The sequence below is a fragment of the Ciona intestinalis genome, unplaced genomic scaffold, assembly GCF_000224145.3.
Source record: "Ciona intestinalis unplaced genomic scaffold, KH HT000085.2, whole genome shotgun sequence".
In the NCBI taxonomy this organism is placed as follows: Eukaryota; Metazoa; Chordata; class Ascidiacea; order Phlebobranchia; family Cionidae; genus Ciona; species Ciona intestinalis.
The window spans coordinates 63,970-78,553 of NW_004190407.2; the positions used below are offsets into that span (position 1 = coordinate 63,970).

The following is a 14,584-nucleotide window of genomic DNA, read 5'->3' on the forward strand; positions in this document are numbered from 1 at the left end:
ATATTTAATTCTATTGTTTTTAAAATGAACTGAACACAAACCAAACACTTTGTGATGTTATAATATTTTAGCAGAATTGCAGCGACAGTAGGTAATGACATCAAAACGGAAAGACGCAGAGCAATTAAAAGTCAACAACCAATAACAGGAAACAATCTAGAACTTTATGCGCCTGTCGAGCTAAATTAGGGAAATTCTCACGCAGTACAGCCATGGGAGTTTCATGGTATTTTAGACCACAAAAGTAAATCCAAAATTTTATGACTTTATTTGGAAATTTAAATTTGCATCTGAGCGATTTTAAAATGCAGGTGTATTTATATTTGTTAAACATAGGAAACCTCATTGATTAATGTGGTGAATGGACACATACCAGCACAGTAAAAGCTGGGGTGATATTGTTAAAATACAGTTACACTCATAGTTGTCAAACATAGGGAACCTCATTGATTAATGTGGTGAATGCAATGTACTTTGGCTCTGCTTGTTTGTATAGACACCTAACAGCAGGGTAAAATCTGTGGTGACATTTTTAAAATACAGTTACACTCATAGTCATCAAACATAGGGAACCTCATTGATTAATGTGGTGAATGCAATGTACTTTGGCTCTGCTTGTTTGTATAGACACCTAACAGCAGGGTAAAATTTGGGGTGACATTGTTAAAAAAATTGAAAAGACAGGATATAGCGATAAAACAACAGTTGTTATAACACGCTTGAAGTTAAAAACATATTTACATTTAATTGGAAGAAAACAAGCGTGGTCGCTACACCTAGCAGACAAAGAGCCATTTATGTTAAAGCGACATTGTTAAAATTGTTAAAAAAAGCCGGAGTGACATTTTAAAAATACAATTACACTCACAGTTGTTGAAATTAACCTAAAAATATCATTAAAAACTGTCAAGTATATTTATTTTAAATCAGTAAATTAAAACGGAAAGTATATTCTGAAGTGTGGGCTTAGTAACTGTTATTGTTTTTAAGCCCCTTTGTCTAAGCCAGCTTTGAAGTAAAACAATACAGGTATAAGAAAAGGCCTCCAATTTTAGAAGTAGGGAATACAAAAAGAGCTGCTGAGGTCCAAATGCTTGAAATAACATAGTCCATTCATTCATAAGGAATGAATTTAACTTACTTTATCCTTGTCTGGCTGGAAAACGATGGTCCTTAAACACTGGTGTTGTGTTTCATACACCTCGTGCCAGCTTATGAGTTATCAAGTATGTTACTTTGTGGGTGACTATTTTTTGGGAATTTTTTTAGGTGAGGCTGAAGATTTAGACAACCTATTAGTGACCACTGGGTTGGAGCAATTGCTGTTAAGTGTTTTGCCCAAGGACACATACGCCCACAATGGTAGAAGGCTATTGTCCGTTTAACTTTAGAATGAGTACAAATTTAAACATAGGGTGTAAGGTTACCTAATATACAATTATAAATACCAAACTAGCAGCACAAAAATGCTTTGTGGGTTTAACATTTACATTTATAACGAAACATCTGCAAACTTTTATAATATATATAGTGGGTTGGGGGAAGATGAGACACCTTTTAATTTTATTTTCTCGTCCCATTTGGTAATAAACAAGGAGTGCCACAAAACAACAGTTGTTAAAATACGCTTACAGTTAAAAACACATTTACATTTAATTGGAAGAAAATAAGCGTGGTTGCTACACCTAGCAGATGTGTCTTACTGTCTAATCACCTCTCTGTTATAGAATAAAAATAGTTTATATACAAACTGTGCACTTACCGATACAGGCGTGTACTCTTACAGAAAGCTGGGTCCTTATAATCACAGAATTTCTTTTCCTGTAAAAAAAAGGAATTTTATTACAGAAATAATTTTGTGTTGGTTTGATTTTGAGTGACTTAATTTAGAATTGCCATTCCCATGACCACAGTCGAGTTGCTGAAGCCATTGCAGTGTGCGGATAAGCAGACATGACTTTTGGTTGGTTTGGTCATTTATATCCTCGTGGGTGGGAACTTGAGTGAATTATCTATGGTTGCAACTCCCATGCCCACAGTCGAGTTGCTGAAGCCATTGCAGTGTGTTGATAAGCAGACATGACTTTTGGTTGGTTTGGTCATTTTTATTCTCGTGGGTGGGAACTTGAGTGACTTATCCATGGTTGCCACTCCCATGCCCACAGTCGAGCTGCTGAAGCTATTGCAGTGTGTGGATAAGCAGACATGACTTTTGGTTGGTTTGGTCATTTTTATTCTCGTGGGTGGGAACTTGAGTCACTTATCCATGGTTGCCACTCTCATGCCCACAGTCGAGCTGCTGAAGCTATTGCAGTGTGTGGATAAGCAGACATAACATTTGTTTTGCCAGTGGGCATTAAACCCTTATTATATAGCCTAAAACAAAAGACTTTTAAACGCTGTTTTTTCAATTTATAGGCGCCATTCAGTGGGTATTTAACCCATTTTTTTATACCACACAAAAAGAGCGCCAGACTAGAGAACTGTGCTATTGTTTAAAGAGCAAACACAACACAGAACAAGATGTGTGCACAGCGTCATTGAGTCATATTTGCTTTTCATTTTAAAATCGGAAAACACAAAACCTAAAGAAGTCTAGAGCAGTTATGAATACCACAACAAGACTATATAAGACTAATTGTCACATATTTGATACTTTATTTTTAAATTTTTAACAATTTTTTTCACAAAATTCGAAGTTGTGTTTTTATATGTGTTTTTAGGGTTAAAATTTCTTTGTTGGGCATTGAGTAAGATTTTTTTGTAAAATAGGTCAGGAAACCGGTTCTAAAAATCATATGTTTGCTTTAGGATAATGATTTATGACATTGCCGCTGTACAAATCAACTGTTTATGCATTTTGCTCGCTGTCCAGTTACCAAACATTTATAATGAAAATGTGTTGAAAAACAAAAAGTATGCCGCAAAATGTTTCGGGTTTTTTAATTTTGAAGCAGGCACACACGGAATCGTAGCCACCACAGTGAGCCTTGAACCTGGGAGCCTACAGTTACGAGGCACACACTGAATCGTAGCCACCACAGTGAGCCTTGAACCTGGGAGCCTACAGTTACGAGGCACACACTGAATCGTAGCCACCACAGTGAGCCTTGAACCTGAGAGCCTCCAGTTACGAGGCACACACTGAATCGTAGCCACCACAGTGAGCCTTGAACCTGGGAGCCTCCAGTTACAAGGTACACAATGAATTGTAGCCACCACAGTGAGCCTTGAATCTGGGAGCCTCCAGTTACAAGGCACACACTGAATCATAGCCACCACAGTGAGCCTTGAACCTGGGAGCCTCCAGTTACGGGGCAAACACTAAATCACAGCCACTTAGCATTTTTTCAGCCACTTACAAAAACAAAAATACTTAGTCATCATTTACACAATAATGCTGACTCACCCATCGGCAAAAAAACTTTCAAATTCTTCTCTTTGTTCAGATATAGATAAATCCAAATCAAGGTAAGCACTTGTGTTAGATAACTGTAGAGTGCAGTCCCCAATCTAGAAAAAAGTTGTAAGTAATGAAAGAAAATTCAAATAATTTTATCTCTCCGATTACAGCAGTGAAGATTTAGAAATATTTTAAATGGAAAGACAGGATATAGCGACAAAACAACACATGTTTAAACAGCATATAAGTTGTTATCCTTGCATGGCGGGCAGCGACAGTCGTTATAACACGGGTGTGATCATACACCTTGTGATCATACACCAGCCTCTGAGTTACCATGTATGTTACTTTGTAGGTGATATTTTTGTGGTGATTTTTTCTTTTTTTAGTGTGGCTGATAATTTGAACAACCCATTAGTGACCACTGTGTTGAAGCAACTTCCATTGAATGTCTTGCTTAAGGACACATACGCTCACAACAATAGCAGCGACGTTCTGTACACCTTGTACCAGCATTAAAAACAACTTTGCAAATTTTTTTTTGAAAAATTGGTTTAAAAATATTTTAACTATATATATGTATATATATAGGCTTTATTTTACCCCCAAAAAAATTGTAATTATGTTTTTTTTTACCTTATGTGGTGCCTTTAACAGTCTGTGTACTCCTGAGATTTGTTCACATAAAGGCAAATCGATATTAAACGTAAAACTTGGGGGTCTTGTCGGCTCCGGAAAATTCGTTGACGAAAATGGGTCCGTATCGTCCAAATATTGGACTCTGCATGTTAACCATTGAGACCCATTTTCTACAGTGGCCAGTTGATTGGTGTATGACATTTTTTGTTTATATCCACAATTCAGTTACACAGCATTTTTGGAAAACCTATAAATTAGGCTGTTAAATAAAATGGTTAAATCTGCGAGTATTTATCTAGCGAGACAATGCCAGTCGCTAGAACAAGGGTTTCTGTTTTTTTTTCTTCCTGCCTGCTTACGAGTTACCAAGTTTGTAACTTTGTGAATGAAAAACTTGCTTTATCCTCGCGTGGCCGGAAAACGACAGTCTTATAACACGGGTGTTCTGTTTCATACACTTCTTGCCTGCTCACAAGTTATCACGTTTGTAACTTTGTGAATGAATTTAACTTGCTTTATGCTCGCGTGGCCGGAAAACATCTCTTTTATACACTTTGTGCCTGCTTAGGAGTTACCACATATGTAACTTTGTTAAGTGATTAAAAACATACGTAAAATGAATATAGTTTAATGTGAAACAATATTAATATAATAATAACAATAACTTTTCTTTGTCTCTTCGATTACGGTAGCGAAGATTTATAAATATTTTAAACGAAAAGACAGGATATAGCGACAAAACAACAGTTGTTAAAACACGCTTACAGTTCAGACATATTTACATTTAGTTAGAAGAAAATAAGCCTGAGACCAAGGATTTAGGCCAAAGTTGGCCTATTTGCAAAATAGCCCATTGCTAATAACATGCAATAGAAAATGAATACAAACTAATGTAATATAACGCCAGTAGCCTAACTTTAACTTAATAAACTTTCTTAGAGCTATAGCCTATAGTATTGGTTTTGAACAATACAATGACAGCAGAAACTAGTAAAACTAAAAACTTTATAAGAAAAAAATAATATATATATATTATTAATATGTTATACAACTTGTGTTAAAAAATTAACAGCAAAACTAATTCTAAACTTTTGTTATTACAACTGAACTACCATAGTTTATTATTATGGATATATCCTACATAGTAATATTTACATTAAATAAACAATTTACATATTTAAATACAGTAATATCACAAAGAATCCTGTCTAAAATACCGAAATAACTTAAATATACCTGATTTTCAAAACGTTAACTGTACCCTTAAAATCTGCACTGTAAAGCAGACTTACCGCTTTTACATTATTAATGACAATACCATACACGGCTGCTATAGCTAAAAGCAAACTAAAATGTTCGAAGTAATAGACCGCATTCGAATTTAAACGTAAACAAAGCCTTTAACACGAAAACATTGTAATAGAATCTGAATTCAAATGAAACGTACATAGATTTTGCTCTGCGTCTATGAAAGCGTAAACAAATGACGACAACAGAACGCTGTTCTGGCGACCGACGTGTCTGCATAACGCGACGCGAATGAGCCGCTGAGATAAGAATGTAAAGAACGTACAAGACTCGTCACCTTTTTCGACGCTCCGAGCTATTTGAACTTTTTTGTTTTTTCGGAATTGGCGTCTTGGTTGCCAGACAACAGAAAGTAGCTCTGCGTCGCCACCACGTGCTCAGGCATTAGAATAAGTTTATTCTGCCTAAAATATAGTACAGCAAAAAGATCAAAAACCAAAACGTAAATAGTCAAATTTTATTGTAAATCAGTAAATAACGTATTATAATGCGTGTCAACAAACGCTTAATACATAAGTCCATTGATGGTACATTTACCACTTAAAACTTAAACTTCCACCGCTTCCACTTAAAAATGAAAACGTTCAACGTGTGCTGTTTTGAATTTTTGGTTTTAATCTCTTTGTAGTAGACTAGAGTGTGGAAGACTGGAAGGTGTAGACTAGAGTGTGAAAAGTCGTGATCCTTTTTTTTTATTTAATAGTATTCTGCAAGTTGTAGTTAACCTGCCAAAGTTAACCAGCTGTGCTAGTTTCGTTGCCGCGTAAAACTTTATATATATACATACATTTAAAACGATATTTTTACTAAATTTATTCCTAATTTAGGCTGTGTATTATCTTCTGACTATTTTTTTATGTAGTAAGGTGGAGTGACATATATATAAATAATAAACAACAGTTTATGGGAGTTGTGAGAATACAGTTTTATATTTCTTTGAAAATTCTTTGTTTACTACCAAATGTGATGAGAAAGGTCCCATCCCCCCCACCCTACCATATGTTGAAATAATAAACTTAACAATAAGTAACTAAAGTGACTTTTCATCATTGAGAAAGCCCTTGAACTGATAGGTAATAAACAGAGAAATATACTGTACGTTTTGATTCTGTTAAGTTTGCTAGTCGTAACATCAACCACTGGTAGTTGGCATCAACTTGATGGCATCGAATATTACATTGACTATACAGCAGTTAGTGGAATTGATAAAGCAAAGGAAGGTTGTAACGCAATGAACGCCATTCTAGCTGTTGTTACATCTCAACGAATTCAAGATTTTATTGAAAGCAGCTTTAATGCAGCAGAGCTGACAGGTATAAATTGTTCAAAATCATTTATAAAAAATGACTTCAGTTTCACGAGCTTCAAATTTGAACAAAATTAATATATAGTAGGATGAGAGAAGATGGGACACCTTATCGTTCTATTTTCTCATCCCGTTTGGTAGTAAACAAAGAAAATTCAAATAATTATAAAACCGTATATTCTCACGACTCATATAGACCGTTGTTATTTGTTTAAAACACAATCAAGATATTTGGATATTATGTGCTAAAGGTGTCCCATCGTCTCTCACCTTACTATATAATAGTTGAATTGTAATCAATAGTTTTTATTATATATTTAGGTGGATCGTATTACTCTAACTTCTACATCGGATTAACTCGGGTTAATTCAACTACATTTCAATGGCCGGATGGTACTTTCGTAAAACTAAACTATGTTTGTGAAATGATGATAAATTCTCGCTACTCTTATTCAAGCTGTGTTGCAATTGTTTGGAGTGGCGTCTCGGACTTTACATGGTATGCTGAGTATTGTTATTCCTACTATGGTTACATTTGCCAGAGTAAGTAAATTTTAACCTACCGTTTCATAAAAGGTTCGCAAATTTTACTTGTCTGTGTTGTATATTATCAGGAAGAATTAACACCACGACAGCTTTTAGAAAATATAAGAAAAACCATGAAACCCAATCTAAAACTACAGGTAAGTAGTAAATACATACTTCGAATAAAAATAAAACAGTGGACAACTTTTAAATGTATTTTTTTGTTCCATGTGGTCGTAAACAAAGAATATTTAAAAGAATTATAAAACCATATCCTCACGACTCCCACAGACCGTTGTTAATTGTTTAAAACACGATCAGGTTATTTGGATATTATGTGTGAAAAGTGTCCCGTCTTCCCCACCCTGCTACATAATAAATATCACAAGCGTATATAAAAACATAGAGTTACTTTTTATAATTATTTGTAAAATTCAAATTCTTCAATTTTAAATAATATTATTTTTTGTGATTTTATATTTCTTATTTATAACTTTAATAATTCTATATCAGCGTAAAACGCATTGTTAAAGCATTTATAGAATTCAGTTTGTGCCTGGAAAAATCTATAAAACAGTTATCCAAAAATTTCTTAATATTAATAGAAAACATTTATTTACGATGTTATATTTTGAAAACAGGATTCTTAAATACTATCGTGTTTAAAACACCGACGTGTGTTATCCCTGATAAATAGATAAGGATATTTTTATTGTTTAATATTTTTGTTTTTCCGACAAGATACAGTAGGATGTGGGAAGATGGGACACTTTTTAACTCTATTTTCTCGTCCCATTTAGTAGTAAACAAAGAACATTTAAAGAAATATGAAACTATGTCCCCATGACTCTCATAGAACGTTGTTAATTATTTAAAACACGATCAGAATATCTTTATATTATGTGCTAAAGGTGTCCCATCTTCCCCCACCCTACTATATTAGTTGTCGTTTTTTTGTTATTTGACGTTTAAAAGCAGATAACTTGAAAAACTGCAAGACACCATCGTGGGTTATCCCTGTCATCGCAATACTATCTGCAACTGTCGTATCCATGCTAGCACTTGTGCTGTACTTGTGGAAAAGGTATGTTAACGCATTATCATTTGTTTTTAGGCGATTAGCTACTTTGCGACGTGAATGATGTATTGACTACATAACAAAGTATATATTAGGGTGGGAAAGATCGGACAGCTTTTTGTTTCATTTACTTGTCCCATTTGGTATATATAGTAAACAAAAGACATTCAAAGAATTATAAAACCGTATCTTCGCAACTCCTATAGACCGTTGTTAATCGTTTAAAACACAATTAGGATAATTAGATATTATGTGCTAAAGGTGTCCTATTCTCCCACCATACTACATTATATATTTATAATACCATTTTTTTAAAACAAATTATGTGAACTGCTCTTAAACAAAAGTTTTTTTAAACAAGACTTTTTTATTAATAATTTAAGGACCTTGCTCGGAGCAATTTACATTTCTCCACTACATTGTTAAAAAACCGTAGAAAATAAGTATTTTTAATAAACAACATTGGAATATATTGACAGTCGATTAAAGCCCACGGTTCCCAATTCTGACGTCAAAGTTAACATGCACGTGACTCAAGAATCCTCGTATGCTGATCCGATTGCAATTACAACTGTTTGTAAGTATATATTGTAGAGTGGGGGAAGATGGGACACCTTTAGCTCATAATATCCAAATTTTCTGATTTTGTTTAAACAGTTAACAACGCTCTATGGGAGTCGTGAGGATATAGTTGTATAGTTCTTTAAATGTTTTTTTGTTTACTAATAAAAGGGACGAGAAAATAGAGTCAAACGGTGTCACATCTTTCCCCACCCCACTGTATTTCATTTTAATCGGTTTTGTTAAATGAACAGTTGGTATAATAGTCTACTGGCGTGGCATGGTGGTTGCACGCATGCCCTCAGTGCAGAGGTAACAGGTTTGCGGTTATAGACACTGTTATCTTTATGCTTGTGTGTATGGGCAAATCACTGAATAGCAATTTTTATCGACTTTCTAGGGTTGTCAGATTGCCAGTCATACATTATTAAAATCGAAAACAAAAAAATCCAAAAGTAACACCGGGAACGAGGTTTATGAACCAGAACACCCGTGTTATAGCGACTGCCATTGCCCCGCCACGCAAGGATAAATAAATTACTTTCTATTTATTCAACAGCTCAACCAGAGTACGAAGACATAAATGAACCAGAAGCAGTATACGAAGAATTTGACGACAAATAAGGGATATAGTAGGGTGGGGTAAAATGAGACACCTTATCATTTATTTTCTCGTCCCATTTTGTAGTAAACAAAGGAAATACAAATAATTATAAAACCGTATTCTTACGACTTCCATAAACCGTTGTTAATTCTTTAAAACACAATCAGGGTATTTGGATATTATGTGCTAAAGTTGTCCCATCTTCCCCCACCCTACTATGACTAAGCCATGCTCCTAATCTCTCTGCAAAGTGCTTTAAGAAGCTGTATATAAAATAAAATGTATATAAAGCTTAAGTTCATTGAGTGACATTCTTTATGTGACAAACTACCGATTTCCTTTCGTTTAAGCATCTCTATCTATATTCAAATTTTGATTTTATGTTGGTATGGCCTTTTAACGCTACCAACTAGATTTAGCCACTAAGTGGCGTGTAAGAGGAATGCGAAAGTTTTATTTAGTATATGTCGTCATCGCGTCTCATGAAACAGGAACTTTCCACTTTTCAGGTGTTGACGGTGAACATAGGTGCTAACCTGTGTATTCAGCAGATGTGCTGTGTACTTGTAAGCAGTGTTTAACTTTGCATGTACGTTGTTGTTTCGTAAGGAATCTTTCAAAGCTCTGCAAATCGGTAACTAAACCAGACAGAAAACTTTTTAAAGATTTTCTAATTTCAAGGAAGATAAGGTGATTTGTGTTTATACGAATTTACAGTTTACAATCTGTAGTGTGACAAAACATATTACCGGATTATATAAGTGAAAACTCGTCTCTATATTGTACTGTGGGGTAAGATAGGACACCGTTAGAACCTAAATGAGAGGTGATGATAAACAACAGTTGTTGTAACACGCTTTAGATCCAAAAAAAGTACAGAACTCAACAACTTGTTTAATATAAGTCTTGATGCGCTTAACTGACAATATATAGCGTTCCAAGCTTTTTGCTTTTGTTAACTTCGCGCACAATGAACAAATGTGTAATATGATGTGTGCTTCTATGGTTACTATTTGGCTAGTTTGTTTTAATATTCTTCCTAACGCGTTGTGTTTATACGAGTTGTTCCGTGGGGTTTCCTTGACATTGTGCTCGGATAAAATTCCGCACACGCAGAATTATACCCATAAAAAATGTGCACATATATATAAAATAATTAAACCTTCTTAAACCTATAACTGTCGGGCAAAATATGCCCACGGTGTATATTTAGCATTTGTAGATTTTCACGTTTGTACAATTCTTCACATGCACTTCGCCCTGCGCAGATTTGTGTAGGTTCAACAGTATACGGTCACAGTTCGATGGTTTTGATTTAAAAACCTTTTGTAAACTAATATTACGAAGGGAGCTCCGTAAAGCGTGTTACGTCACTAATATCAGAAATGGGTAGCGGCGACTTAAAAATGTGACAGTTTTGATTTGAAAACCTTTTGTAAACTAATTACAAAATGAACTTTATTACTTTTATTCACAGAAAAATATCGAACTTTACGATTGCACTACCAGCCATAGCTAATTTGGAATATCGATAAAAAACATGGACGATGAGGATTACACGGATCAAAAAAATGTAAGAGTTGAAAATGAATATAACACATCCTTCATTTGTCATTTAACGACTACAAAGAAAAAACACACACTGGACCTATTGAATTCGTTTGTATTGCGTGTAATACACAACGTCGTTACTTTATTATAAATACGCATGTATATGTAGTAGGGTGGGGGAGATGGGACGCCTCTTCATTTCATTTTCTCGTCCTATTTGGTAGTAAACAAAGAACATCTTCGGATATTATGTGCTAAAAGTGTCCCACCCTACCGCACAAAACTTTGTATACTTTGTTGAGCATTTAATAGGAGGCATATATTAAGGAAAATACTCTGTAACTACAAGTTAGTTGTACTTCGCGTGTAAATGCGCTATCATTGCAATTATAAAAGGAAGCATATTGAAAGCAGTGAGACAGGCACCAGTGGCGTTTTCAGAAATAGAAGCTGTTGCAAGTTTGTTACAACCTGAGCGGATTGTGTACGTGTAACAAGAATTCTCGTTAGGGAGGTTCAGGGACCCTGCTTTAACAGCCTACCGCTAGAGACCTGCTCACAATCCCACTGATATTACAAAATGCTCTTTAATTGAAGACCATAAAAGCTATAGTTCGTACGTTTAAAACTTGCTCAAAACACAACTCATATAAAACTTGCTGAAGACACAACTAAAAGTGAGTATGCACAGAATCAAAACAGTTGTAAACAGTAAGACGCCCGAGATAGAACTGACCACGTTCTCGCTTTTCCAAGCGGCTGTAGGCCGGCGCCTCGGTATGCCTGCAGCCGCTCACGTGACGCAATATACGCTCAATTGGTAATTACGGGAGAAGGAATGTGAAGAAAACAAATGGTAGAAAACACGTGAAAGAACTCAAAACGCCACATAACGGAAAAGGGAACACAAAACGGAGAAAACACATTAAATGAATGTAGTGAGGTGGTTTTGACGTTACATACGCATTGCTTCCAATAGCAATAAGTACGTGACTATATAAAGCATTCTCCGAGATCATATCTTATACATCAAAAATGGGGTAAAATGGGTATACCAACTTTAAAAAAACGGGGTAAAATGGGTATAACAACTTCAAAAAAAAAAACTTTAAACTTTTTTATTTGACTAATTACATTTCCATTTTTTGGCAACATTGAGTACGATAACAGAATGTTACTACAAAATCAAAAAAACTCCAAACGAAGGCATCATTTTTTTATAAGACTGTATTTACTGAATGATACCCAATTTGGAGTTTAATCTTGTTGCCCTTTCGCATAAACGTTGGAAACAAAGCTAAATGTTATGAATTGTTTATATTGCTACCATGTAATACGTGTTTACATTGTTTCTGAGTATAATTCCTAATGGGGTGTCCAAATTATCAGCCACACATGAAAAAATTCCACGAAAACAGTCACCCACAAAGTAACGTACATGGTAACTCGTAAGCGGGCACGAGGTGTATGAAACAGAACACCCGTGTTATAACGACTGTCGTTTTCCGGCCACGTGAGGATAAAGTAAGTTACTTTCATTCATTTATTGTTGTGTTTGTACAATATTGTATCATAGGAAGATGTTACATATAATATCATTACAAAATCTAAAGAACATGAATCCCACAGGAAGGAAAAAAATATAAGTACACTCCTTGATCATATATGATATATTACAGTGTATCACGACAACCACAAACGTCCCCGCCACAACAAATGATCGGCAACGACCTGTGACGATAAACAACCCAGAAGATGTCCATTTTCACCAGCAAACACAAAATGAACTCCATCTTCATCAAACAGTTATGTGGCACCACCACTACCAACACTACTTTAGACCACAGCAACAACGCACAGAGGAAGGTCAACCACAAGCAACCAACCAACCAAAAGCAACCAAACCACCCCAACTTATCATTATTGATAAACTCGGTAAATTGGTAAACGTTTTTATGTCTTATGCTGATGTAAAAATTCATCTAAATATCTATGATTTATTGTTTGGTTATAAAATATTACACACCACTGTTGCTTTGTTATTTCCCATTTAATTCTTATTTTATGTTTCTACAGTTGAAGAATTAATAAGAATATTAAGAAGAATGTTAGAAGAACTTCGTGGAGAATTTCTTTTGCCAGCGGGAGTTTTAGTTCCAGGTCGTATCACCAGGCCTGTTCCACTTCTGATAACCAAGGTCCGACAAATATTAGATGATGAATGGCAGCTACAAAGAAACCAACGTGAGAACTTGCAACAGATGTACAGACCAGAAGGTTCTATACGAACTGAGGAACTCTTTGATATCGCAAAACAAGTGGCACAACAAGAAGCCGACAACAAGTGTAACACTAGAGAAGCCAAGGCCATGCATGTACTAAAATATGGTAACATTGTTTGTGTGGTTGGACTACCTGGGGTTGGTAAGAGCACTCTTTTAAAGATGATGATCAACTGTATTGTTGTAGATAAATCAGTGAAACCAGATACGCAGTTTTTGTTTCACGTCTCTTTGAAGGATTTTAACCCAGATGAGAAAATTAATCTGTTAGAGTTTCTTCTATATGGCAAATGGAGTGAGTGGAATCATTCTGATGAAGAGAACAAAGCTTTGGTTCATTTCCTGTACAACAATCCAAATGTTGTTATTTTAGTTGACGGATGGGATCAGCTGTATACAAAACAAGCCAGCAAAAAGCTCCGTAAATGCCAACTTGATAGCAGGCAAATACCGGAGGTATTTGTCAAGAACTTAATGATGGGCAATCTTCTACCTAACGCCGCAAAGGTTATCACATCAAAACCAGGTCAGTTTTACGAGCTTCATCTTGATTATCGACAGGGTTTGGTTACTGAACTTCGTGGTATGGATAAACCTGGGAAAAAGAATCTTACCAAACAGATATGTGGCGAAGCCGATTTTGAAACCGTGGAAAGGGTATTGGCTGAGCATCCTAACTTGGATGCTTTGTGCTACATTCCAGTCTATTGTATTCAAATCGTTGCATGTCTTTATTCAAGCTTTTCATCGGGGCGTGAGATCCATTCAATGACTGATGTGTTTATTCATACTCTTACCAACTACAGAGCTTCAGATCATGTAAGAACAAACATGTCAGAACGACAAATTGGCGAAGAACTGGTTAAACTTACTCACCTTGCGTACAGAGGATTTGCTGAAAGAAAATTAATTTTTCAGCAGGAAGACTTCGAAGAGAAAATGAGTATCTTGAAGGGAAAGACACGAAGTTGCTTCACACAACTCATCTGGCAAGAGTTGTACGCAGCAGTGCATTTAATGTTGTTCATGTCTAAAGAAGAATTCCACAGATGTATGGACAATTTTATGGATCCACATTGGTTCATTACCACAAGATTTATGTTTGGCATATGTAACTCGACTACATATGAAGACCTAAAAGTCATTTTCCCAGCTTCCATGATAAAAGATTACAAGGAAAAAAAGAATATTTTCAAATCTTTAATTTCATTTCATTCTTTCAGCAATGAAAATGTGATCAGAATGTCAGGTTGGGTGCATGAAGCCAACGATGCAGAAATATCATACAGGTTTCAAAAGTGCATGCCTCAAGATTTAAAATGATTCC

General features: G+C 35.3%; 3 protein-coding genes across 3 annotated transcripts in view; 2 read left to right on the forward strand and 1 right to left on the reverse strand.

Moving 5' to 3' along the window:
• The window catches only part of LOC100184923 (FH1/FH2 domain-containing protein 3), a 30,269-nt gene extending 25,969 nt beyond the window's left edge, over positions 1-4,300 (reverse strand). The window contains exons 1-3 of the mRNA XM_026838433.1: positions 4,040-4,300; positions 3,410-3,513; positions 1,763-1,821 (exon numbers count right to left, since the gene is read on the reverse strand). Of these exons, the coding sequence (XP_026694234.1) occupies positions 1,763-1,821; positions 3,410-3,513; positions 4,040-4,243 (367 nt within the window). The 5' untranslated portion in view covers positions 4,244-4,300. The remainder of the gene's footprint in view (positions 1-1,762; positions 1,822-3,409; positions 3,514-4,039) is intronic.
• A 2,109-nt stretch (positions 4,301-6,409) lies between these two features.
• LOC113475033 lies at positions 6,410-9,523 on the forward strand. The gene is made up of 6 exons (XM_026838437.1): positions 6,410-6,663; positions 6,978-7,199; positions 7,271-7,339; positions 8,160-8,265; positions 8,739-8,836; positions 9,380-9,523. The coding sequence occupies exons 1-6, from the start codon at positions 6,582-6,584 to the stop codon at positions 9,442-9,444; spliced, it is 642 nt and encodes a 213-aa protein (XP_026694238.1). The 5' UTR covers positions 6,410-6,581; the 3' UTR covers positions 9,445-9,523.
• Positions 9,524-10,964: 1,441 nt separating this feature from the next.
• LOC104266563 lies at positions 10,965-14,580 on the forward strand. Its single transcript, XM_009863067.1, has 3 exons — positions 10,965-10,997; positions 12,655-12,910; positions 13,052-14,580. Exons 1-3 carry the CDS (start codon positions 10,965-10,967, stop codon positions 14,578-14,580), a joined length of 1,818 nt encoding a protein of 605 aa, XP_009861369.1.
• The last annotated feature ends 4 nt before the right edge of the window (positions 14,581-14,584 follow it).